At 48.9% G+C, this 26,480-nt stretch overlaps 1 protein-coding gene across 14 annotated transcripts in view; it reads left to right on the top strand.

Annotated features, from left to right (window-relative positions):
- Positions 1–25,151, top strand: part of LOC149348518 (uncharacterized) — a 40,234-nt gene extending 15,083 nt beyond the window's left edge. For 7 of the 14 annotated variants that reach the window (XM_089588153.1, XM_089588156.1, XM_089588148.1 and 4 more), the window contains 13 exons: positions 1,176–1,334; positions 3,238–3,343; positions 4,216–4,283; positions 5,401–5,464; positions 8,126–8,316; positions 9,179–9,342; positions 13,011–13,140; positions 13,883–13,989; positions 16,256–16,361; positions 17,076–17,166; positions 18,774–18,940; positions 21,973–22,092; positions 24,903–25,151. In XM_089588153.1, coding sequence (XP_089444279.1) covers positions 13,106–13,140; positions 13,883–13,989; positions 16,256–16,361; positions 17,076–17,166; positions 18,774–18,940; positions 21,973–22,092; positions 24,903–24,942 — 666 coding nt within the window. In that variant the 5' untranslated portion in view covers positions 1,176–1,334; positions 3,238–3,343; positions 4,216–4,283; ... (2 more) ...; positions 9,179–9,342; positions 13,011–13,105 and the 3' untranslated portion in view covers positions 24,943–25,151. Of the gene's footprint in view, positions 1–1,175; positions 1,335–3,237; positions 3,344–4,215; positions 4,284–5,400; positions 5,465–8,125; positions 8,317–8,819; positions 9,343–13,010; positions 13,141–13,882; positions 13,990–16,255; positions 16,362–17,075; positions 17,167–18,773; positions 18,941–21,972; positions 22,093–22,884; positions 23,531–24,902 lie in introns of those variants that run through there. The other 7 variants (XM_089588158.1, XM_089588154.1, XM_089588152.1 and 4 more) reach the window with 5 other exon arrangements.
- The last annotated feature ends 1,329 nt before the right edge of the window (positions 25,152–26,480 follow it).

The raw sequence follows: 26,480 nt of genomic DNA, 5'->3' as shown, positions 1-26,480 counted from the left end.
GTTCTTGTAGCCTTGTATTGAGGCATCTCCCCGTCTGACCCATATAGATATTATCACATGACAGCGACACATGACATAGCTTGCATGCCACAAGCTTCGCGCTGAACGCGCCTTGGATGTGCGCTGCGTTGTTCGCCGCTCAACGCGTGATTCCTGCGTCCTGGAACGGCCCCACTGCGCCCGAACTAGACGAGCGGGTGGCGCTTTAGGAGGCGCTAGGGGGCGCTGCCGTCGCGCGCCATCTGTTGGCGCAATGGTATACATTTCGAGGAGGAGGACGGAGTGGTTTTAGTGGGCGGATCGTGATGGCGCTTCGTGCGCGCGAAGCGAAGAGGAAAAGTAGCGGAAACTTGCTTTGCCACTCGCTTAACTGCGACGTCTATAATTTACATGCCCATAATTACTAATATACACGAGAGTACCTAGATGTCTCTAAAGAACCCTTCTAAGAGAACACCGCATTCACTAGACGCGCCTTTGTTCATTCCAAACCATCGAGCTGGCGTGGCGGAGTGGTTACCGTGCACCTCTCGCACTCCTGAAGCGCTAGTTCGATTCCCCAACTCGACCAATTTCCTATTCGGATTCATTTATTAATTCTTCAGGAATTTTTCGCTCACGGCCAACGCCGCCGAAGACGACACCGGCTTTTCTGGGACACGGGGCCCTTAACGCTTTGTCTTTAAAACTGCACATCGGCCTTTGAAAAAAAAAAACGGCCGTTCTACTCAAGTGCCGCGACACCACCACAAGAGTGACAGCAGAAGCTCAAGCAATATCAAGATTCTCTGATAAATGTGCCAGCAAGCCATCTGTACACCTTAAAAAAAGAGTTGATTTTTCTAAGCGCTCATGAGCATGCCAATGACTCGAGGCAATAAGGCTAAGCAGCAACGAGATTGTCACCGGACTGGGCCGACATAAGCCAGTTGAAGACAATAAACCGGGCTGTCAGTCAGCGCCTGTGTTTGTGTCAATCTTTCTTGTCCGTGCTCCGACCGCGCTGTTGTTGTCAAGGCACTCACGTTCTCTAATCCCCGCTACCTAGGTAGTTCAAAAATTCAGCTCTTTTTACTCTTTCCCTGTTCCCAGAACTTCTGGAGCCGCTTGTACATTGCCTCTACAAGCTTGGTACCGAATAATCAGAATACTGACGTTGTGACTTTGTACGTTAGCAGCAGCAAGAGCCCGTATCGGCCTGACCCTGGGTACAGAAGAAGAGGGTGTACGCTTCGGCTGTGCGGTCGTCACGTGTGTGCTACAAGCGGCCTGCCCGCTGCTGCAGGATAACTGACACCACCAAGCAACCCAGCGTATAGTCCACACCAGAATCGGTAAGCACGCGGTTTGTACACGGCTCCATTCGTGCCCTTCGGGTAAGCGTCTGAGTGGCTGCAAGTTGCTGCCATCATCGTCGCAGCCTTCCTCGCACTACGCGGACGGATGAGTGACTTTTGATGAGAGCTAATGTGGTATCGTCGAGGATAGTGAAAAGATAAGTGTGTATCGCAAACACAAGTGGGGAATTGTCTCTTTTGTGTTGTAAGATTTTCAGCGCAATCTTATTCAAATATTTATGATCTTAGCAATTTTCCCATTGCAGAATATTCTGAAAGTAGTGAAGGAACCCTTTAGGCTCCCTGCAACATTCTTACCACAGCTTCAGGATTAGATGATGTGGCAGAGTGCCTTTCAGGACCGACGAGAGACGTCGGCATATCCTTTCCAGAACCCCCAACATTGCACATAGTGTATATTGCCGCCCTACCCCTATCCTTTCTTACTATCGCACCCGCCTGTGTACTGTGCGAAGTCAGTGCGCATTAAAGAACCCCAGGTGGTCGAAATCTATGGAGCCCTTCACTTCCTACGGTGTCCGTCATAGCCTGAGTCGCTTTAGGGCTTTAAGCCTCCATAAACCTCAACCTAAACCTACTCTGACTTTTTTTTTGGCCCCGCCGCGGTGGCTCAGAGCTCATGGCGCTCTGCTACTGTCCCGAAGGACGCGGGTTCGATCCCCGCCGCGGCGGCGGAATTTCGATGGAGGCGAAATTCTAGAGGCCCGTGTAATGTGCGATGTCAGTGCACGTTAAAGAGCCCCAGGTGGTTCAAATTTCCGGAGCCCTTCACTACGGTGTCCCTCATAGCCTGAGTTGCCCTGGGATGTTAAGTCCCAATAAACCGATCTCCGGCACAGTGAGGATAACGATAGAAAAGTTTCCCCTTGAAGACTCTTCGTAGCATGCAGCTCTTGTCTTCACATACCATGTTGGGAAGTTTGTTTGCAGCAAGAACTGTTAAACGGACGATTCCGTGGCATACACAGCCAACATAAGATCACGTGATGCCAATAACTCACGATAACGTGTCATCACGTGACCAGCGTGAGGCACTTAACCGTGTGCCTACTGCCGTAGTATTGGTAGCGAAGGTTGCCACAGTGTTTCAGAGCGCAGCTCTTTCGCGCAAGGTCATGCGTTTCGAGGCGTCGTTGTTGTCACTCGTAACCAGCTCCGCCTAGCTGCACGCCCTCCTGGCGCCATTTGTCCCCCACGCCCAAGCCGAAACGCTTAGCCGCCGCCGTTCACCCCTACGAAAAATCTACGAGCTGCAGCCTTGCAAAACGCACCCATTTTCACTTTCCTGGGGAGCTATTGTACCACTTGCTGAGGCGCACCAATTTAGCTCTCCCGCATCTCCCTGCGTCTGCGGCGACGAATACATGCAGTGCACGGGTAATCCTGCACAAAATAGCGAGAATCATTGTCTCCGGAGTCACATACTGCTTGCGCGAAACTCTTTCAAAAAAGCAGTCTGCTCCCTGAGTTGAGCGTTGAAATCGCAAGCGCAAGCATACAGGCTGGTAGCACATACAAACGTCACTATGAATTTTCAACTAAAAAAAAAAGTATATAATCCTAAAATGTGCAATTTATATTTGTACGTACAGCCCTGAGATTGGCTTTTCTAAACGCAACTCAAGCGGTTCTCTTCGTGGCGAACCAACTCTGCTTTTAATTAAGGTACTGGATTCACCTGACAGCGATTGCGTTCAGACGAAATTACGTTTCCATTCAAACGAGAAAAGCGCTGCCCCACTCGTTATCGCGATCTGCTATCAAGCGCACGGGTCCCTCGACTGCACTTTTGCATCCGTATACATCAGCCGATTCTGTCCCTGTTTCGTGCCTGTATTTTCCTGCGTTTATTATTTTTCGCTTGTCTTCTCTCACCCAGACTGGGTGCCCTTCTCGGAAGCCAAAGCGTGGCCAGATCGCCGCCGCACCGTCCGGCAGCCGCCTTGAGAAGCCACATGCGCACACAGAAGCAAAGCCTAGAAAAGGTGAGGATCCGAGGGGTCGCTTTCGTGTCACCAACACACTATGAGATGGCGCGAACTCTTCCTGTCCGCATTTGTAAATACACGTTATGCGGGCGAAGTCATGGATTCCTCAAATGAGCGTGCGAAGTGCGACGACGACGCAATTTTATCATGAGGCGTGGCAGCTTCTAGCCTTCCCGTTGCTAATCCTGAATTGCAGGGATTGGTGCTGTGTCCCACCTCCAACAGTCGCTGAAGCCAAGCGAAGCAGTTACTGAATTCAGAGCAGTTCCTTCGAATTTTTAGCTATGGAAAGAAAAATGATAGGTGTAACTTGCAGACCGCAAGCGGGCGGAGTGGGCGAGGGAATAAACGCGGGTTATTACATCATAGTCGAAATAAAGAGCAGGAAATGGGCTTGTTCAGGGCATGTAATGCGAAGGCAAGACAACCGCAAGTCCTTAAGAGTAGCAGAGTGGATTCCAAGAGATGGCAAGCGTAGCAGGGGCGGTAGAAAGTTAGCTGGGCAGATCAGATTAAGAAGTTTGCGGGGACATGGCAGGTGCAGCTGGCAAAGGACGGGGTTAATTAATTGGAGAGACGTTGTAGAGGCCTTTGCCCTTAAGTGGGTGTATTCAGGCCACTGATGAGTTATTGAACATCGCCGAGGGAGATACTAAGATGGCTACATGCATTCATTTGGTTTCATGGCCCCTGGCTTCTTCCGTGCCGGATGAACTGAACAGGGCATTCTTTCACCGCCGACTGCTTGTTGGCTACTCTTCACGACCTGCTAATGGTCACTTCCAGCGGTGCTCTCTTGTTTCGGCGAGGGCTTACCTGTCAAAGCCCCCTGTAAGCTGATACCCACGTTGTTTGTTTATACTTTCCAGGTGGATTTCAGTGGCACAGCACTCGGACAGCGATAAGGCAAGCGAGCGCAGAGGGCGTCGTCACACACGTGAGTTCCGAATTTGTTTTAAACTGATTCGTTGGGGCCTTCTACCTTGGGGAAACGAAATCCTCCGGAGAACCTTACTGGCTGACTATTGTCCCTGTTCTTGTTCGAACTATCGCGACGTGTTTCGACTCAATTTGGAAGCTATCTGCCTTCTCGCTACCTATATAGGTATAGCCTTTTCCGAGTAGGCCAATATGTCGGTGCTGTTTAAAACCGGGCCACTGTTCTTTATTTCACTTCTGAATTAATGTGCATTGCTGTACGCGCTATAAGTTTCCCCGGCTACTGGCGTGACCACAGTTGACCGCCGCCTTTGAGCGGCTCCCTCCACTGGTTCCAGTGGTCCGATTTGCCGCCCGCGCCCAGAGAAAAATTGCCAGAAGAGACTCACTCGCCAAAATAATTCTAAGGTGAAAGCCTTTCTTGGCTCATGAGTTGCCCTCGTCCGGCAAGACAGATCCGTAGCTAGCCAATCCAACACTAGCCACATAGCAATCCAACTGGATAAACAGTCCTTTCTCGGCTCATCGGTGGCGTCCGCAAAAGTAAAAACAAATAAAAACAACAAAAAATAAATTTGTAAGAAAAAAAATTAAAAATAGTACAAAACACAAAATAAAATAAAAATAAGAAGTGACCAACAAAAATTGTGGTTGAAAGAGATGGTTTACGGTTTCAGGGCGACTGAAGCTATGAGGTGCTGAAACTTCATAAAGCGACTGAGGCTATGAGGGACACCGTAGTGAAGGGATCCGGAAATTTCGCCCAGCTGGGGTTCTTTAACGTGCGCTGACATCGCTCAGCACATTGGAGAGGGAGAAAAAGAGGACAGGGAAAGGCTTTCGCATTTCCGCTCTTAAGCAGACTTCAGTGCAATCCTGTAGTTTTTTGGGATGGGCCATGATGGCAGACCATGGAAGGTTGCACCAGGATTACAAGATTTGCGTGTACCAGGCCTGATCAGGCATTGCATTTCACGATTCATTAGGTTCAAATGGGTGAAAATTGGTGCTTCAGGTGTAGCCGTGGCTTTTTCTTCTCAGATGAGGGCAAAAATCTTTGTTCTTACACAAATTATTCCTTCGTTGTCGCAACATTTGCTATGCTTGCATTCCAGGTGGCTCTGGATGTCGCGGCGCTTTCCTGATGGCTTCGGATAGCATCGCAATGAAGCTGCCTCGGTAAGTGGCCAATCTGCATTCCTTGTAGAGCTTGCGTGAAAAACTTGAGATTACTGCAGCGACCCGCATTGGAACAATGCGAAAGCAAAACGTCGACATGCTCTATCGACGTCCGTGGCTGTTCTGACATCCGTGAATTATACCGACGTCCATGGCAATTTTGACGTCTAAGCGTATTTTTTCGTGTTTTTTAGCGTTTAATTAACTAACTACACCTCATCAACAATTTTTCGCACCTACGCCTGTGTTGTCTCCTCGTTGGCTTTGGTCCTGGTTTTTCGCTCTGCCCAGTATGAATCCTCACCAACTAGCCCGATTATCCGTTCTGATTAATTCCTACGGCAGCATTTTGTCACGCACCATATGTCACAAATACCCCAGCTGGTCGAGGTATCCTGAGACCTTCACTACGGCGTCCCTCATAGCAGGAGTCTCTTTGGGACGTTAAGCCCCCAGTAAACCACAAACAAAACTTCTCCAATTATTTCATTGGTGGCTCCAACTCGGCGGGCGCGGCTCATGGCTAGTGAGCTGCTTTTCCTTTTGACATCTGTTCTGAGAGGGAATTTCCCATTTCATCAATAATCGTAGCGTCGCAGTGCATCCTACAGAGCTTCTGCTTCAAATGCTTAATAAGTTTGAGAAAAGGGTTCAACACTTTACGACTTGACGAGGTGGGAAGAAAACAGGCGTGTAAGGTCAAGAAGCTACCGCAGATATTCACCCTTATAGCACGAAAGCTGATAAAAGAACAGGGTGGAATGCGTTTGGTAGGTACTCGCGGAGTATGTTTGTGAACAAATTTGAAATCACTGCGGCCACCCGCATTGGAGCAATGCTAAAGCAAAAGGTCCAGATACTCTATCGACGTCCGTGGCTGGTGTGACGTCGGTATACAATATCGACTTCCATAGCTATTTTGACGTCTGAGTGTATTTTTTCGCATCTAATTAACCAATTACACCTCAACTAAATTCTTCTCACGGCAACATTTTATCATCCGCTGTGTCAAAATCGGACTTTCAGAGATTTATTTTCAGAGAACGACGTAATGGTGGGTACAACATTTGCAGGCACTTTTTGTTGACGCGGCTAAGCCATATAATACTCTCGCATTAAAACTGAGCGTTTCCAACGTACAGCAGACACTGAATGTGCCGCGTAGGGCGATCCCTTTTCTTTAACGTGGCCTTCGGATGGGGTCTGCCTCGTTCGATGAAAATTAATCGGAAAGTCCGCATCTTCTCTAGCGACTGCGGAAGAAAAGCAGATAGTGACAAAAGTTCAATTTGCAGCGCAGTCTCGGTGTAAGCAGGACTGAGGCAGATTACCAGAAGCGGAAGTTATTCGCGTTCGCGGGCGGTCGTATCCAATCGGCGTTCGCGCGTATGGTTTCAACGTGTAGTAGCGGGCCTGCAAAGGTCAATTTAATTGGCCCGGTGGTTCCCAGGGTTTCCGTTTATAAATAATTTCTGGCACTTCGAAATGGCCGCCGTTTTTTTGAGCTCTGGGTCGGAAAAAAATCCAACTCTGTTAGGTTTCTGCCACACACACTGCTTTTACAAATGTCCTGTCTTGTTTTCGAAGAGTCTCGAAGATATTTGTGGTAGATGGCCAAATATAAATTTTTTGAAAACATCGCCGCCGTGTCCTAATGGTTACAGTAACCACATAGTATGCGGGAAGTGTGATGCTTCGCTAACAATTGTCTTCCGGTGCTAGTCTGGAGCCCACCTCCAGTGGTTAGAGGGGTTCACCCTGACCTAGATCTCAGCTTTCTCTGGGGTCTAACAAGCCGAGGAAATCTGTACGAGCGCTTTTAGTTTTCGCGGCTCCCACCACATGCCGCGTGGCACTGAACGGCGAAAATCACGGCGGTAATTTTGAACTCTCTGTACATCCCATTGCTTTCCCGTTGCCTTCGAAATAGTTGCTTTGAGCGCACCAACCATTCGTACGCCATATTTTGCAGCTGGAAGGAAGACTCCACAGTGGTAATCACCATGTTTAGCACTGTAGCTTTTTCGAAGTGGGAGACTTAAAGTATCTCCTAGCGGACAACAGGTGGCGCTTCTTGCTGTGTGTGGGGGAAAGCTGGGTATGTGGTTCGGGAAAAGGGTTGTCTGACCCCCACCTCCGCCATACCGGACAACGTTACTTAAACATGGCGCTATAAAGTGAAGTAAATATCATAATTACTTCACTTTTTATGTTTTTGGAAAGAACGTCTATTCATATGATTCAGTAAATTATATAGGATTGTATTTTGAAGTGTCATATCAGCGCATTACTTTCTCTGTCGTTGTTACTTCGTGGGCACTCTGACTTCCTGCCCCCCCAAGAGATATTCCAACCTTATACTTCCGAGTCCACTTACGTGGGTTTTTCGAGACGGTTAGATTTTGTTCCTTGTTTTGTTGTACCTTCTATGCGCTGCAGCTTTGCAGGATGTCCATTTGACCTTCTACACAGCGAGTCCAAAAAAAAAGAATGACCACGCTGATTGTTTTGAAAGGGTTTCCCTTTGTAATCGTTCATGCTTTGCGCACACTTCTAACCTCTGCACATCAGACTGCAGAACCTGCAATATTATGTTAAACATAGCGAAATTAGTCTCTAACCACTGCCTTCCGAAATCTCGTCTTTCTTTGTCTCCTCCAGTCTGGGTGTCTTCTTTGGAAGCCAGTGGGGCTTTGGAAGCCAATGGTGGCCCAGCGTCTGATTCGCTCCGAATCTTATTGGAGGATCCCGGCTCCGACTTCGTCACGGCAGCGTCGCAACAGCGCAGCGCCACGGTTGCGACCTCCGCCTGTGCATGCACTGGCAACTTCCAGACAGCCGCGGTGCACAGGGTAAGGGGACGGCTCTGCTCGTGACAAAAAATTCAGGGGGCACTTTGCCTCCCTAGGGCGTTTCCTGGCGCATTGTTTGTTTTTATTTAGTTATTTTTCACTATCTTTATTTTTGTTCTTTCTTATTTTATTGTTTTTTATTTTTATTTTCATATCTTCGTTTTATTTTTCATTTTTGTTTATTTTCTAATTTTTGTTTATTTTTCGTTTTCTTGACTTTATTCCTTTTGTTTTATTTATGAAACCCATGCGTTCACTAGATGCGCCTTTATTCATGCTGAAACCTTGATCCTTCGTCGCGGAGTGGTAGCGTCTCCGCTTTAAATGCCAAAGGCCCTGGTTCGAGTGACTGCCACCCTCGGCGCAGTTTCTTTTTAAGCAGTGAGGCCGAAAGGCGGACAAATCTGCCGACACGGCTGTCGACGCGCCTGCTAATGACAGTATGAGGCATTAAAGGCTTTCGCCTTAATACCTGCTAGGAGCAAAACTATGTCGTGCTGCTGTCCCTCTTTTGGTGCATTATAGGCGCAGATATGAAGGCAAAATGAAGCAGACCTAGACACAAGTCGAATGCCACTTTTCTAACCCAAGTGGAGACAGGTGTGGATTCCCGAAAAGGACAGTCAAGCGGCCCAATATTGTAAATGGACGGTTTCACCCTGGTCCGTTGTAGGCCGGTATTTGCCAATACGTTCCCAATATTTCGCCGATTACCTAAGCGGCTTGGGAGATTTGCGTAAGCGTGGCTTCGGCCGAGAACTCTTTCAACTGCTCCAACTATTTTCAGCTCGTTTGCTCAATGACTTCACGCTAGGCCTTTCACGTCGCGCATTAAACTAAGAAGGGCATACACTTCTCGCAGACTTTTGGAGCTTGGGATGGCGAAGGGACTGCCACAGCCAACGTAAAAAACCGCCAGCTGTGCTCTCTGGTGTGCGCGAGGTGTGCGCGACGCTTCAAAGGGTGACAAGTGAGGAGTAGGGGCGCAGCGCCGGCTGCTCCTCTGCACAGCCACGTCGCGAGGCGGTACATATGGCGTTCCGAAATTCAGCAACGCTTGGATAGCGCAAATGATACGGCATGCTTCAGGTTGTCGGTAGCACAAAGTAGCGGAGGACATCTCGGACATACTTAGAAGCCTCTTGAGGCAACTTTGAGTGTAGAAATTCGGGACTGGACGGTTGTGTGCCCTGTAATTCCTCAGCGTTCCTTAGCACGAAAGAATGACAATTTAATCCCGCGGGGTGCCGTGCTGCATTGAATACGCAGTGCTCTAATGAAGTGGCCAGCGCTGGCTTGGGTTCCAGGCCCACATCCGGGGGATTTCGTTTTCTTTATTTTCCTCATTATTTAGGGACTACCGATGACGTAATGAGGTCATACGGGGTTTCGCGATGTCGGACGTTGAGAATGACACTGCCATATTTTCCGCTTCATGAGCAATATAATTCCTTTGTATTAAAACTGGCAGTGCGATAACAGGAGCGCATTAAACGGCTTGCTGCATGCGTCTAATTCGGTGTATTCGCCATACGTTGTAATCGGAGTGTCAGTTTAGATGAACTACTGTTTACATCGCGTACGAACAAAACATTGATGCCGCAAGTAGTCATAGCTGTGTTAGTCGTACCAACTAGAGCTTGGGATGGCGAAGGGGCTGCGACCGCCAACATTAAAAATCCGCCAGCTGTGCTCTCTGGTGTGCTCGAGGTGTGCGCGATGCATCAAAGGGTGACAAGTGGCGAGTAGAGGTACGTATGACGTTTCGAAATTCAGCAACGCTTATATGACGCAGTACACGGCGATAGTTACAGCACGCGTCAAGTAGTCAGTAACACAAAGTAGCGGAGGACATCTCGGACATACACGAAACAGATATGCAGGATGTTAAGCCGGATTACGAACAAGAGAAAAGGGGTGAAGGAGCGAGATGCGTTACGGATCACTTCTGCGCTCATCATACCGAGGATGACGTACGCGCTTCCGTACCTACAACCTAACAAAGGGGAAAAGAACAAAATGGAAACATGCATCAGAAGGGCGTATAAGCAAGCCTTAGGCGTCATGACCTGCGCCTCGACAGAGAAGCTGATGAACATGGGGGTGTACGGTACCTATGAGGAGCACACCGAAACCATGCTCAGATTTCAAATGCAAAGAGTTAAAAGAACAGCCGCTGGCCGCGCACTACTGATCAAGCTAGGATACCCGGCAGAAGACGAGGGCGAAGACAATACAGACATTGACAGCCAAATTAGGAGCACTTTCTTGGTTAAACCAGTGCCCAGAAACATGGACCCGAAGAACCACGAAGGAAGACGGGCGGCGAGATCATTGGAGTTGGACAGGTTCCTAAAGAAGAAACAGATAGTTCTGTATGTTCAGGCTTCCAAGTACAGAACGAAGGAAAACGCTAGGGCGGTAGCAGTAGTGAACGCCAATGGGAAGGTACTTACTGGTGCATCAGTGCGCACAAGGACAACACAAGCAGCGGAAGAGATAGCCATAGCTCTAGCCCTGACTGAAGCCAATCGGCAGGGACTGAGTTAATGGATAGCCACGGATTCTAAAGCTGCAGCAAGGGCATACAGAGATGGAAGGATCGGCCGAAAAGCCGCGAGTATCCTCTTCAAACAAAAACAACACAGACATGGATCAAACAACACAAACATTCAACACACCATCATTTGGGTCCCTGACACTGGGGTTGAGGGAAATCTCATGGCAGACACCGTTGTCTGAGGGTTCACGAACCGGAGGGCGGGTTTGCCGGTGGAACCCTTCAGCACGCCAGAATCTTACGGGGAGGCAATGAAGGCGTTGTTGGGAGCGCGCAAGAAGTACTCGGCTCCGGCGGATATCCTCGACAGAGAGCAGGCCAGCACGCTCAGACGACTACAAACAGACACTTACCCAAGCAGAGCCATGTATCACAAAATGTGGCCGAACAGATACGCGAAAGAGTGCGTGTGGTGTGGGGGCTACGCCACAACGTACCACGCCACCTGGGGCTGCGAAAAAAGCCCTTTACTACCAAAGGTAAATAGCCCTAGTCTAGAGCAGTAGGAGGCCCTCCTGGCTGACTCCGACCCGAGCACACAGCTTATGCTGGTGACGAGGGCCAAGGCAGCGGCGGAGGCCAACGGTATCCTGGACCAGGGAAGACCGACCACTGTATCTCCACATCTATCTATCCTCATCCCCCTACTCCCTAACTCTTCCTTTTGAAAAAAAAAAATAAATAAATAAATGTTTTTACTACTACTACTACTACTAGAAGCCTCACAGAGGCAACTTTGAGCATCGAAATTCCGGGCTGTACGGGTGTGTGCCCTGTAATTGCTCGGCGTTTTTTAGCGCGAGAGAATGACAGTTTAATTGCGCGGGGTGCTGTGCTGCATTGAAAAAACTCAGGGGGACACTTCAATGACCTAAAGTGCGGTGAGGCGAACGCCTTAAGCGCAATGTTGCTGCTCGTGTTACTGATCTGTGGTTAAGATGTTAATTAAGTACACAATTGTTAATTACTCTTAAATGCTGGAGACACTGGAGGGCGCTAGGGAGGCATCAGTCTCATTCGACACCTTTCAGCAAACACTTTCCAGCGTCCTAGACAAGGAGAACTATATACGTTGGCAGGAGGTAGCGTAGCCACTAGCACGCTCGGCTGCGGAACGTAAGGATGGTGGTTCGAATCCCATGGTGAAGAAAGATTTTTTTTCTGGCCTGACTAGAAAAGCGTGACACCTCTGCTGACGACCTTCTGTCGACAACGATGAGGCATTAAAGGCTTTCGACTTAATACGCAGTGCTCTAATGAAGTGGCCAGCGCTTGCTTGGGCTTGAAGCATACTTCCGGGGGATTTCGTTTTCTTTATTTTCCTCGTTATATAGGTACTGCCGGTGACGTCATGAGGTCACCTGGGGTTTCGCAATGTCGGGCGTGGACAATGACAATGCCATGTTTTCCGCTTCATGAGCAATTTAGTGCCTTTTTATTAAAACTGGAAGTGCGATAAAAGGAGCGCGTTAAAGGGCTTGCTGCATGCGTCTAATTCGGTGTATGCGCCATACGCTGTAATCGGAGTGTCAGCTCACCTGAACTACTGTTTACTTCGAGTACGAACAAAGCACTGATGCAGCAAGTAGTCATAGCTGTGTTCATCGTACCAACTAGAGTCCAATAGTACTCCGACCTAATGATTGCCATTTCCTATACTCCCCCATATGCCTTCTCATACATGTTCGGCAATAGACTATTCTCTCTTCTAGGGATCCCCAACTACCGCAGTGGCTGTTATTGCGCTCGGCTGCAAACCGGAAAGACGCGGGTTAGATTCCGGCCGCGGGTGTCGAATTCCGCTAGAGGCGATATTCTATTCTAGAGCTCCGTGTACCGTGAGATGTCAGTGTACATTAAAGAACCCCAGATGCTCGAATTTTCTGGAGCCCTCCACTACGGCGTCCCTCACAGCCTGAGTCACTTTGGGACGTTGAACCTCCGTAAACTATATACCAAAGCAATTTTTTTTTTGCGATGCGTTTTGGTGCAGACATTAGAAGGAATTAAAGGAAGAGAAGACAAAAAAAGAAATTCGGCTTTTCTCAGGTGATTGCATATAGAAATGCATGAAAGATGCGTGAAAAAGCAACGCCTTCTATTTCAACTAGAGCAGGGCATCCCCTTTCCACAGGCTGTCGGTCGGGTCAAGGCGAGGAGAATCCTGCAGCCGCCTTGTGTCCAATGCCAGTGGTGCTCTCTGGTGTGCGGTACCTCTGACGGCCTGCAATGGACGTGTGTCGTCTGAGCCCGTCGCCAAATGCGTACGTATGGCATTCCGATAGTCAGCAACGTTTCGGTGATCCAACACATGGCAACAGTTGCAGCATGGGTCAAGAAGTCGGTAGCAGGAATCAGTGGAGAGTACCTGGGACATATTTTCTAGCTCTTGGTCAGAAATTAACGTGCCATAATTATCAGAGCATCTCTCTGAAACTAATCTGTTTTCGGCATAGCCATCTTTTTCTCCGTCTATCTTCCTTTAAACCACCTACTTGGAGCTTTTTCTTGAGTCTAAGCGTCACGATAAGTGAAAAAAAAAATATTAGGTCTATCGCATTGTGCGCGTGCCGAAGTCTGCAGCATGTGCGAATTAGATGCCCCCTTGCGATGGTTGCGGTGCGGAGCCCGTGGCTTATAGCGGGCGCATCATTTCCATTGGAGTAGTCTATAGAATTCGCCTGCGAGCCAAGTGTTGATACAGCTGCGAATGCTGTACGTCCCCTAAAAGTATTAACCTATATGAGACAATTTCGCGCTTTTTCAGATGCTTCCGGCCTTTTCCAGTATCTGCGTGCATCTGTCTTGCAATACGGCATGCAGTACGCTGAGACCATAACGGACCCTTACAGCATTGCCTCCTGTGTCCTTATCGACATCGTGGGTTTTGTTTCAACTAGCATATAGTAACATTTCATTGTCTAATCTATGCTAGGCTGTTTTGAATGCTGCGGGTACGCACTCAGGTGAGAACCATGACTGGGGAACATATTCCTTTATTCCCAGGTTCCAGAAGCTGTGGTTCCAAGAATGTCTCAAAGAGGCCGCCACATGTAGGACCGCGTCTGCACTGAAGCTGCTATCTGTGCTCCTGATTCTGCGATGTCTTCCTGGTGAGTAGGGCGGTGGACGCACATTAAATGCAGAGCGATTGGAAGAGTGGAGCGAATCCACAATGATTGTGAGCGCGGCAAAGTTCTTGCACAGAATGCCCGCAATTGTAGTTCTTACCGCAATACAAGAACTCTGGATTTGGACGCAGATCTCAAAGATGTGACCTGTGTAACAGACAACGGCGGCACGTTTTTAAAGCATAGAACTGGCTCAGTGGTTATGGCACTTGACTGCTGACCAAAAAGGTGTCGGTTCTATTCCGCCGCCGCGGTCCAATTTCGATACAGACGAAATTTTAGAGGTCCGTGTACTGTGCGATGTGAATGCACGTTCGCAACCCCATGCGCAACGCCAGGTTGTCTAATTTTCCGAAACCCTTCACTACGGCGTCCTTCATAGCCTAAGTCGCTTTGGGACGTTAAACCCCCATGAACCATATACCAAACATTCCAATTTGGTTGGCCCTATTCTGTTGGTGGCTCAAACTACGCCGGCACAGCTATGTAACGAATAGTGACCCGCCTTTCCTTTTGAAGAGATCTCGGCTGAGACTGCATTCCTCATTTCATCAATAATTTTAGCGTCAAAGCGCCTGATACAGAGCTTTTTCATTAAATGCTTAATAAGATTGAGCGAAGGGGGAACACTTAACGAATTTCGACGAAGTTGGAAGAGAACAGGTGTCTAAGGGCACGAAGCTACTGGATATCTTCACCATTACAGGAAGAAAGCTGAGGAAAGATCAGGCTGAAATGCGTTTGGCAGGTACTCACGGAATTTGTTCACAGAAAACTTTGAAATCACTGCGGCGACCCGCACTGGAACAACGCGAAAGCAAAACATCCACATACTAGATCGACGTTCGTGGCTGTTCTGATGATCATGTACTCTATCGACGTCCGTAGCTATTTCGACGTCTAAGTGTGTTTTTTCGCTTTTAAATAACTAATTGCACCTCATGGATGAAATTTTTCCACGGCAACATTTTATCGCACACTATCTGTGACAATCACAAAGATTGCTATCGCCCCGTCGCGGTGGCTCAGTGGTTACGGCGCTCGGCTGCTGACCCGAAAGACGCGGGTTCGATCCGGGCCGCGGCGGCTGAATTTCTTGAATGCGAAATTCTAGAGGCCCGTGTGCTGTGCGATGTCAGTGCATGTTAAAGAACCCCCAGGTGGTCAAAATTTCCGGAGCCCTTCACTGCGGCGTCTCTCATAGCCTCAGTCGCATTGGGACGTTAAACCCCAATAAACCAAATCAAACCAAAGATTGCTATCATGGCGAGAATGTTCTTGGAGGGTTGCCTTGTCTTCTCTCTGCTGGAGTCTGTGCACTCAACATGGCGACATCTGGGCGAGTTTTGTTGAAAAATCTGTACCTCGGAAAACGCACCCATTTTCACATCCCAATGTTATTGGGCTCCCTGCTGAGACGCTCCAATTTAGCTCTCACGCATCTCCCTGCATCCGCGGCGACGAATACAGTACTCGGGTAATCCTGCGCAAACTAGGGAGAGTAGTCGTTCTATGTGTCTGGAGTCACATACTGCTTGCGCGAAACACTATCAATGAAGCAGTCTGCTCCCTAAGGTGAGCATTAAGATTGCAAGCATCAACGGGTAGCGCATACCAACGTCACTTTCAATTTTTAAGACTCAGAAAAAGGTATAGAGTCCTAAAGTATGCAATCTATATTTGCATGTGGAGACCTGAATTGGCTTGTCTAAAAGCAGCCCAGGCGGTACTCTTCGTAGTAAACCAACTCAGCTTTTAAATAAGGTACCGGATTCACCAGGCAACGATTGCCTTCGGACGAAACAGCGCGGCCATTCAAGCAAGAAAAGCACTAGCGCGATAATCAGGCTGGCTATCTTGATATCTTCTATGAAGCGCACGGGTTCCTCAACTCCACGTTTGCATCCTTTTATGGGCCGATTAATAAGCGGAGTTGTATCTATGTTTCATGCCAATCTTTTCCTGCGTTTATTGTCTTTCGCTTGTTTTCTCTCAGTGCCGCCGCGTTGGCTCAGTGGTTATGGTGCTCGGCTGCTGACCCGAAAGACGCGGGTTCGATCCCGGCCGCGGTGGTTGAATTTCTTTGGGGGAGAAATTCTAGAGGCCCTTGTACTGTGCGATGCCAGTGCACGTTAAAGAACTCCGGGTGGTAGAAATTTCCGGAGCCCTCCACTACGGCGTCTCTCATAGACTGAGTCGCTTTGGGACGTTAAGCCCCATAAACCAAACCTTGTCTTCTCTCACTCAGACTGGATGCCCTTCACGGAAGCCAAAGCGTGGCCAGATCGCCTCCGCACCCTCCAGCATCCGCCTGTCACGTGCCCACCGGGAAGAAGGCTGCTCGGGCACAGAAGGTGAGGATCGGAGGGGTCGCGTGCATGTCACCAACACACCGCGAGATAGCGTGAATTCTATCTGTGTGCATTTGTAAATGCACGTTATGCGTGCGAGGGCATGGATTCCTCCAGTGAGCGTGCGAAGTGCGAGGACGACACAAGTTTATCATGAGGCGTGGCAGCTTCTAGCCTTAGTTGCAGGGATTGATGCTGTTTACTATTTCCAACAGTCGGCAAAGCCAAGCGAAGCAGTTACTGAATTGAGAGCAGTTGCTTCGAATCTTGAGCTATGGAAATAAAAATGATTGGTGTAACGTTAATTTGCGCAGTGGGTGAGGGAACAAACGCGGGTTAATGACATCCTAGTCGAAATCAAGGTGAAGAAAATGGGCTTGCGCAGGGCAAGTAATGCGAAGGGAAGACAACCGCGCGTCCTTAAGGGTAACGGAGCGGATTCTAAGAGAAGGCCAGCGCAGCAGGGGTAGGCACAAAGTTAGCTGGGCAGATGAGGCTAAGAAGTCTGCGGGGACATGGCTTGCACAGCTGACAAAGGACAGGTTTAATTGGAGACACATGGGAGAGGCCTTTGTCCTGCAGTGGGCGTAGTCAGGCTGAGGAGTTATTGAACATCGCCAAGAGAGATACTAAGACGGCTACACGCATTCATTGGGTTTCATGGCCCCTGGATTCTTTTGTGTCGGCTGAGCTGAAGAAAGCATTCTTTTGCCGCAGACTGCCTGGCAACGACTCTTCATGGCCTGCTTGCGGTCGCCGCCAGCGGTGCTCTCTGGTTTCGTCGGAGGCTCAGGTGCCCATCCCCTCGGTAAGCTTATACCCACGATGTTACTACTATCCAGGTGCATTTCAGTGGCATAGCACTTCACAGCGATAAGGCAAGCGTCGAGGAGATCCCTGCACGAGTCTGTGCCGAATTTATTTTAGCTGATGCATTGGGCCCTTACTGCTACCTTGGGGAAAAGAAATCCTCCAGCCTTACTGGTTGACTTGTGACGCTATTCGTGTTGAACTCCTCTCGCGCCGTTTTTCGATTCAATTCGGAAGGTCTCTGCCGTCTCCCCACCTGTCTCCTTTTCCGAGTAGGCCACACTGCCTCCACCCCCCACTTGTTCTGTTGGAAGACTTTAAGCCGAAAGCCTTTCTTGGCTCATGAGTGGCGTTCGTCCGACAAGGCAGATCCATAGCCAATCCAGCACTAGCCACATAACAATCCAACTGGCTAAATAGTCCTTTCTTGGCTCATGAGTGGCGTCCGCAAAAATAATAAAAAGTCCGAATATGAACAAAAATAGAAAACTAGGGTAAGAGTGGTAAAAATAAAAAAATAAAGAAATAAAAATAAAAATAATAACAACAAAGAAGTTACCTAAAGAAAGGCAAAACTGGAGGGAGAAAAGGAGGACAGGGAAAGGTTTCCGCTCTTGCGATCTTAAGCACACTGTTAAGTCCAATGTATGCTGCCGATTATTCGCTTTTTTATATATCTGGAAACAACGCCCCTTCATGTGAATCAATAAATGAACTAAGTTTGCATTCTGCGGAGATGATGAAAACTATTTGGAACAAGGGACTTTTGGACACGTCGGTCCTTGGGACCCCGCGCGGCCCCACTGCACTCAAACGTTCATGTCCCGGAGGCTCATGACGCTGGCAGCCCGGCCGGTGGCGATGGCTTGCTTGGCCGGGTCCTCGGAGCGCAGTAGGGTCTCCCAAGCCTACTAAGTGGTAAGGTGCTCCAGGCCCCGCGGGGGAGAATTCGCCCGGCAGAGGAAAAGAATATGGCCGAGAGTGGCTTTTGGGTGGTGGCAGAGGGTACAGGAAGGGTTCGTGTGGACTGGGTGATATCGCGAGCGTATATAATGGGAGGGCAAAGTGCGTGTTTGGAGCCGCCTCCAAAGTGTCTGATGGTAATTGTCGTGGGAGAGATGGGGTGGAGGGTAGAGCCGACGCTCGGCTTTGCAGGCCTGCGTCATTTCACTGAATGAGTGCATGCGCTCCCGCGAGAACCCCTGGTCGGAGACATATAGGCGTTCTTCCTACTTTCTCATTGTTACACCGTGGGCGGTCTGATCTTCTGCCCTCAAAGAGATTCTCAAATCTTACACTTAGGTGGCCTTTCCTATAACGAGACAATTCGGGTTCGCTCATTGTTCCGTCTGCATCTCCTAAGCACTGCAGCTTTGCAGGGTGTCACTTTGAGTTTCCACTCAGCGAGTTGACAAAAAGAATGACTATACTGCTTGTTTTGCAAGGGTTTCCATTTTTAATCGTTCATGCTTCGCGCAGGCTTCGAACCTCTGCACACCAGACTGTAGAGCTTGCAGTCCCGTCGATATCTCTCGTTATGTTATACATAGGCAAATGGCAGTCTCTAACCGCTGCCTTTCGAAATCTCGTCTTTGTCTCCTCCAGTCTGGGTGTCTTCCTTGGAAGCCAATGGTGGCCCCAATGCCCCTGTGGAGCATCAGACTACAATTAGCCTGCACCGACTTCGTCACGGCAGAGCAGCGCATCACTTCGGCGAAAGTGAGCTCAAGCAGCGCATCCGCCGCTAACTCCACACAGCTGCGGTGCAGGAGGTGAGTAGACGGTGCTGCTCATGACTAACACATGCGCCGTAAGTTGGCGCGCGTGACTGTTCTGCTTGCGGCCGGTGTTTTAAGCTGAAAGCCTTTAATGCCTCATCGTTGTCGACCGAAGATTGTCAGCAGAGGTTTGACGCTTTTCGGTTGGTCAAAATTGTTATTAAGTGAGAGTGCGCGGATTCGCAGTAACGAGGTCACCCCCGTATGCCTGACGCCCCCTTTTGGAGCAGACGTCAACTAATAAAATAGTTGTCGTCCGCTCCGACAGGGGACGTAAGGCGTCTGTGGGTGACCACATTACATACCTCATTACTGCGAACAGAGCCATGGATACAACCGAACTCATCGAAGCAGAGAGAGAGTCGTCCTAGAGAAGCAGTCAAAGTCGGCAGTCAAAGTGTGTAGTTGTAATGTGTAGTCGAATAAAGCACTAGTACAGCACAAACAGTCTCGCAGTCAATACCAAATATTGCGCCAAGAGGCTTTCGCCTTGCAGCGCTTGAGAGCCAAAGTGCCCCCTTAATTTTTTTTCGTAGAGACGCAAAGATTGCTAGGAGGAAAACCCTACCGTGTTGATGTCACTGCTTCGACACATTATAGGCGCAAATATGCCAGCGAAATGAAGAAGACATATACAAGAAGTAAATACCGCTTTTAGAGCGTTTGCTCCAACAGTCGCATTACTCAAGGTCGCGTTAGTATGAAACACTTGGTCATTCAAGTGATACCAATGGGTGCTACCATTGGTACACAGATTGTGGATCACATATTGGAGTAATGATTCAACGAAAACATCTTCGACGGAGGTGCGTCTGGTTGGGTTCTTGAGATAGTTGAGAGAAAACTGGCGTCAACCAATATTTTAGTTTTGTCAAATGTTTCGGGACCAACTCCGTCCCTTCTTCAGGGGTGACTAAAGTGTCCCAGCAGCGGCGGAGTGCTCCCTTTGCTCTCCCTTTGCTAGCACGTGGCGAAGTCCGTTAACGTACGCAGAGGGGTGCGTTCCTGGAGTCCTATTCATAGCCGCTTTTGTGAGCCGGATGTGCCATGACTCCACATGACCCCTCTTGAACAGGTTTGGCTCCAGGGCAAAGACGCTCACCTTTTCGAAGGCTATGGGTGGTCGGCGCGCCCGCAGTGTTCGGCGAGGGGGTTGGATTCCAAATTTGTTAGCCAGATGTCATTTTTGTGTTGCCATATTCTTTGGTGGAGTTTCTTTGTTTCACCGATGTATGAAGCCTGGCACTTGGAGCACGGAATTTTGTAAACGACACCCGGTTGTTTTTCTCTGGAGACGCGGTCTTTCGGTCGTGGTAAGAAGCGGCTTATTGTCGAAACAGATTTGTGAGCAACGTAGATTCCATATTTTCCCAGAATGAGTGCAAGTGTGTCGCTGGTTCCCCTCACGTATGGAAGCAGCACGCACGCACGCGTCGTTGTTTCATTGTTGGCTGTTCCCCCTGTCCTCCGACCCTAACGGCGGCCAATGCGTTGAATGAAGCCAAGTGTGTAGAGATTATTCTGTAGGTCGGCGAGAATGGTGGCGTCTTCTGCTTTTTTCTATGCTTGGGAGGAGCAGATTGCCTTTGATCTTCTCAGAAGGGAGGAGACGACGGATTCCTTGTGGCTAGTAGGGTGGTTGGAATTAAAATTTATGTAGCGGCCGGTGTGGGTTGGCTTCTTATAGACACTGAACTTTAGTTCTGCCCCTTGTTTTCTTAAGAAGACGTCCAGGAATGGCAAAGTGTTGTTCCCTTCTCGTTCCATTGTGAACTGAATAGAAGGTTCAACTGAGTTGAGGTGTGCCAGAAAACTTTCGACCTGCGGTGTCTTCAGAATAAAGAAGCAGTCGTCAATCTAACGAATGGAAACTTTTGGTTATTCTTGACACGACATGAGTGCCTTAACTTCGATGGCCTCGATCGTCAGGCTGGCAGCAGTAACCGAGATCGCGGCGCCCTCGGCAGTGCCGCTGGTCTGCTTATAAAATTCTCCTTTGAAGGAAAAAGCTGTGCTTTTTAGGCAAAACTCCAAAAGACGGCAGAGTTCTTCTTCCGCTTCGAGGGCTTGCTTCGCTGTGGGAACGGCAAAGGGCACAGGTACGCTGGTAAAGAGCGAGACCACGTCGAATGAAACCATGCGCTCGTCCGCTTCCAGTTGTACTCGTCCGCCACTTCGTCGAACGTCTTTCCCATATAGAACTCGAAACAACTCGAAGCGGACGAGTGCATGGTTTCATTCGACGTGGAATGTTAGCAAGTACATGTGTCCGCGTTTCGGCGTCACTACATAAAAAACAACTGTGCCGAGGCTTGGAATAGAACCAGGGCCACTGGCATTTGAAGTGGAGACGCTACCACTCCGCCACGAAGGCTCAGGGTTTGAGCATGAATAAAGGCACATCTAGTGATTGTATGGGTTTCATAAATGAAATAAAAGAAATAAAAAATAAAAATATGAAAAGAATCAAAAATAAAAACATAAAATATGAAAAAAAAACAAAAAAACACAAGCAGTGCGCCAGGAAACGCTTTCGCCTTGGAGAGCCAAAGTGCCCCCTGAATTTTTTTTTTAAGTAGTGACGCCGAAACTCGGACACATCTGCCGACACGGCTGCTAACGACAGTATGAGGCATTAAAGGCTTTCGCCTTAATAAGATCCAGCCATGCAAAAGACATGCTAGCATTATTGGACAATAACTGGTTGTCTTGAACCAGATTCAGGTAGTCCCTGTTTCTATGACACCATCCGCTATTTAAACCATTCTGTCATACTCCTTTGTCCCATGGATTTAAACGCGAGAACCTATTTGCTGCATGTCTCCTTTAAATCCCCTGAACATCCCCTTTGACTCGCCTAAATATCTGCGCAAAACTGCTTTTTTTTTCGATGCGTTATGGCGCAGACGCGAGCCAGAATCACCCAAAAAAAATATCACTTTTTGGAGACGACCGCATATAGAAATGCATGAAAGATTCGTGAAAAAGCTACGATGATGCGTCACATGTTTATGCCCTTTCCACAGGCTCTCGGTCTGCTCAAGACCGGGAGAATCCTGCAGCCGGCTTATGTCCAATGCCAGCGGTGCTCTTTGGTGTGCGGCCATTCTCCAACGAGCCACCAATGGACGCGTGTCGACAAATGCGTACGTATGGCATTCCGATAGTCACCATCGTTTTGCTGACCCAACACGTGGCACGAGTTGCAGCATGCGTCAAGAAGTCGGTAGCTCTAGTCAGTAGAGAGTACCTGGGACATATTTCCTGGCTCTTGGCCAGAAATTGATGCTCCAAAATTATTCTGAGACTATAATGAGTCCTGTATAATGTGTCCTGTAGCGCATCAGAGCAGCTCTCTGAAACTAATCTCTTTTCGGTATGGCTATCTTGCTCATGTTTTTTTCCCCGCTTAAACCATCTACTGCCAGCTTTTTCTTGAGTCTAAGCGTCACAGTAAGTGAGAAAAAAAAATATTAGGTCTGTCGCAATATGCGCGTGTCGAAGTCTGCATCATGTGCGAACTAAATGTCCCGGACGATTCTTTGGTGCGGACGCTGTGGGTTATAATGGGCGCATCATTTTAATCGGAGTAGTTATTAGAATTCGCGTGCGATCCAAGTGTTGATACTACCGCGAATACTGTACGTCCCCTAAAAGTATCAACCTATATCGGACCATTTCGCACCTTTTCCGATGCTTCCGGCCCCTTCCAGTATCTGCATGCATCTGCCTTGCAATGCGGTATGCAGTATGCTGCGGTAGACAACTACGGACCATTACAGCATTGCCTGCTGTGTCCTTATCACCTTCGTGGGTCTTGTTTCAACCAGCATATGATCACGGTTTCGTTCTCTAATCTATGCTACTCTGTTCTGAACGCTGCGGGTACGCCTGCAGCGGAGAACCGTGACTGAGGTCCATCATTCATTTAACCCCAGGTTCCAGTAGCCGCGGTTCCAGGCATATCTGCAAAGAGGCCGTCATGTGAAGGACCGCGTCGGTGCTGAGGCCGCTATCTGTGCTCCGAATTGCGCGATGTCTTCCTCGTGAGTACGGCGGTGGTCGCAGATTAAATGCAGTGCGACTGGGGGACTTGAGCGATTCCACAATGATTGTGAGCGCGCCGAAGTTCTCGCAGAGAATGCCCGCAGTTATTGTTCTCAGCGCCCGCCGATTGCAAACTGTGGATCTGTACGCAGATCGCAAGGAGGTGATCTGTCTAACAAACTCCGACAGCATGTTCTTAAAGTACGGAAATGTTTTCAGTGAAACTTCATTCTTTCCCTGAAACTTTGTTTCCTTGTAACATTTCAGAGATAAAAAACTTAATGAGAGCTAGCGCTGTCAATTAGGCGCGGCAAAATAACGCGAGACGACTTGGTTCCTTCATTTCTCCGGGAGCTAATTAGAAAAACTGAAGCATTATGCGCGACGAACCATTATAGTACGAAAAACACTACGTTAGAAGCTATTGTGTTCCGACATTCGTCCCAGCGTGTTCGCATGCCTATGCATAGCGATTAGCTAGGCCGCCCTACAAATTGCGGGATCGTTGGTGGGTTCGTTGTCATGCGTGCACGAACGGAGTGCTCCGGAGGACACTAACGCCGAATTTCAGGGATTTGAAAGCTGCCAGGGCAGCTCCATAGGGGCGAGAAGAAACAGTAGAGCATTGTCATCACTGCGTTTTTGCGAGGAGTTTTTCGATCTGTCAATGCGCTTGTATCTATATGCTGGAAACCATGATAAGCGAGTGCGGCTGTGCCGGCGGCAAATGTAAGGAACCAATAAATTGCATGCGTGAGGGTGCGGTAGCAGCCAAGCGTTCATTTCCATTATTCGTCCCGGCTCACTACTGTCCCTCCAGACGAACGTAGTATAATTAAATGCGCTAACATCTGGCCACACTGTTCCAGAGAACTCCGCCGCGTTGAAGAGGAATATTTAAGAACAAGAGCTCAAAGAAATTCATCTGAGCGATACAAAGGGAGCGCCGATTTTCAACACACAGTTTTACTGCAGTTGTAGTAGCAGTGCCGTTCCGAAAAATGTCGGCATGGGCACGTGTGAGGAAAGGCTTACCCACACACATCCACCCTTCTCCCCACCCTTATTCCAAAAAGCGCCACCCATCCGCCATTTCCCTCTCACCATCCTGCGCCATCCTGCGCCAGCGCAATTTAAAATCATATACATTATAAAAGATAAAAGCGTACACTCTAAACACGAATACTTTTATATGGGAGTAAAGAGGGAGTGAGCTGACACTGTGCGCTAGACGACATCTTGCTGCCGTTTTATTCCTCTCGATTTACACTTTACGGCATTGGCATAGGCTTCTGCACACTTTGCGACCACGAGGCAAATGATTGTATTGGAGCAAAAAAGTAAGAGCGAAAGACTAAAAGCGAAAAGCAAAATCTCCTGCTGTTACAGGTTAGAATTTCTTTCACACAATCCAGACAGCGTAAACGATAATAGAGTATTACGAATACCCATAATCCCAAAGTGATTCAGGCTATGAGGGACGCCGTAGTGCTATGAGGGACGCCGTAGTGCTATGAGGGACGCCGTAGTGCTATGAGGGACGCCGTAGTGGAGGGCTTCGAATGATTTTGACTACCTGGGTTCTTTAACGTGCACTTACATCGCACAGCACACGGGCACAGCACACGGGCCTTCGGTTTTATGGGTATTTGGAACTTCGTGGATTACTTACCGCGTGCTTCTCAAACACAGCGTCTACTTTTCAGGGATCGTGCTGTTGTCCGCTCTCAAATAGAGCCGCACAGACCTACAAACCAAAAAGACAGGACATCTTGTCGAGGATTTAATCCACATTGTCAGTTCCTCTCTTTTTGCTCCGCGCAGCCCAACTCCGGAGCGTTTGTGAGTCGTGTTTTGCATTCGCATCGGTCATGCAGTAAAAGCGAACTGGTGCTTCTCATCATGACAGGAGTGAGTGCCACGGCGACGTGGACTTCCCTGGCGGATGACCTGGCAGAGCACAGCAGCATGGACAGTGGATTGGAAAGAAAGCGCAGCGGTTACGCCACGTGCTAGACCCTGCAAACCACTGGCAACCTTCGCGGCCAGCCTTAAGCTGCAACAGCGCTGGCGTGTTCCACCTCTCCTGCCTACCTGAGGCACCGTGACCCAAAACGAATAAATGTGCATTTCTGCTCTCTTCCCTTGGAAGAATGTTTCCGACGTGTTTTAGTGTCCGCACCGGCGTAAGTTCGCCTAGCGTTGTCTTGAAAACATCTGAAGCTCGGATCATCCATACCCAAAAATCAGCTGTGGTTCAACCTGACTGAACCTACTAAGACGAGCGAAAGCTCTCTTAAGGAAAGACTGCAAAGGTAAGCGCACACCACGCGCTTTCATACTGCGGACGGTCGCGCGATTTCCGGCGGTTTCAAGTGTGCCGTCGGCTCAATGCGCGCAGCTGTGGCGAGCTACGTGAACGACGTCAGAGCCAAGCCTCCGCTCCTCCTGGTTTGAAGGTCAAATTTCATAGCCACACGACCTTCAGCTTTGTACGGAAGAAGAGCAAGGTTCCGGGCTAGTTGGTAATGCATTTAAAGGAAGAAACAGCGCTACGAAACACGGAGACACGAAGAAATGATACACACACGAGCGATGACTCACAACTGAAAGTTTATTCTGGTGGAAAGACCCTTAAATAGAAAGCAATAGGGGGTGGGTAACAGGGCTGCTCAGCGATAACCGGCCATCAGTGTGGTCGCGTCACAAGATGACACAAAAACACAACAGGTAACAAAAGAAAGTTATAAGCGATGAAAAGACGGTGTAAAGGGCCGCGAACATCGTCTTTTTATCGCTTATAACTTTCTTTTGTTCCCTGTTGTGTTTTTGTGTCATCTTGTGACGCGACCACACTGATTGCCGGTTATCGCTGAGCAGCCCTGTTACCCACCCCCTCATGTTTTCTATTTAAGGGTCTTTCCACCAGAATAAACTTTCAGTTGTGAGTCAGCGCTCGTGTGTGTCATTTCTTCGTGTGTCCGTGTTTCGTCGCGCTGTTTCTTCCTTTAATTGTACGGAAGAAGTAGAGCTCTCGCTCCAAAAAGCTGCTGAAGCGATACTGCTGCCGAATGTTCTCGTGCATCTACTTAGCAAGCTACTTTGCTTTAAGGAGTGGCATGAAGCGCTCATACCAGCCGCGAATTATTGTGCGTCCCGCTCCTGGTAAAGTTTGCAAGTCGCAGTAGTTCTGGCTGTTGGGTGCGTGCGGAAAAACATTAGCGTGACTATAAGAATTGAACCTGGCCGATTACTCTGGAAGTGCCAACTAAGCGGAACTCCAGCTAAGTCCGTTCGGGTTAGCTGAGCCAGCCGCCACCCCATCCGTCCCTCACTACCAGAGTGTCAATCTGACGTCGCCTGCATCTTGTGGTCCCACCCCCAAGGCCACCCTTACCCGCATCCTCCTATCATGTCCGGAGCTCCCGCCCCCCGCCGGGCCGGTGCCCGTCCGAACCTGCCAGGACTGGGAGACCTCACTGCGGTC

Source organism: Amblyomma mixtum, chromosome 4, assembly GCF_055824585.1.
Source record: "Amblyomma mixtum isolate Tamu chromosome 4, ASM5582458v1, whole genome shotgun sequence".
Lineage (NCBI taxonomy): Eukaryota > Metazoa > Arthropoda > Arachnida > Ixodida > Ixodidae > Amblyomma > Amblyomma mixtum.
This window is presented reverse-complemented; position numbering and strand designations above follow the sequence as displayed.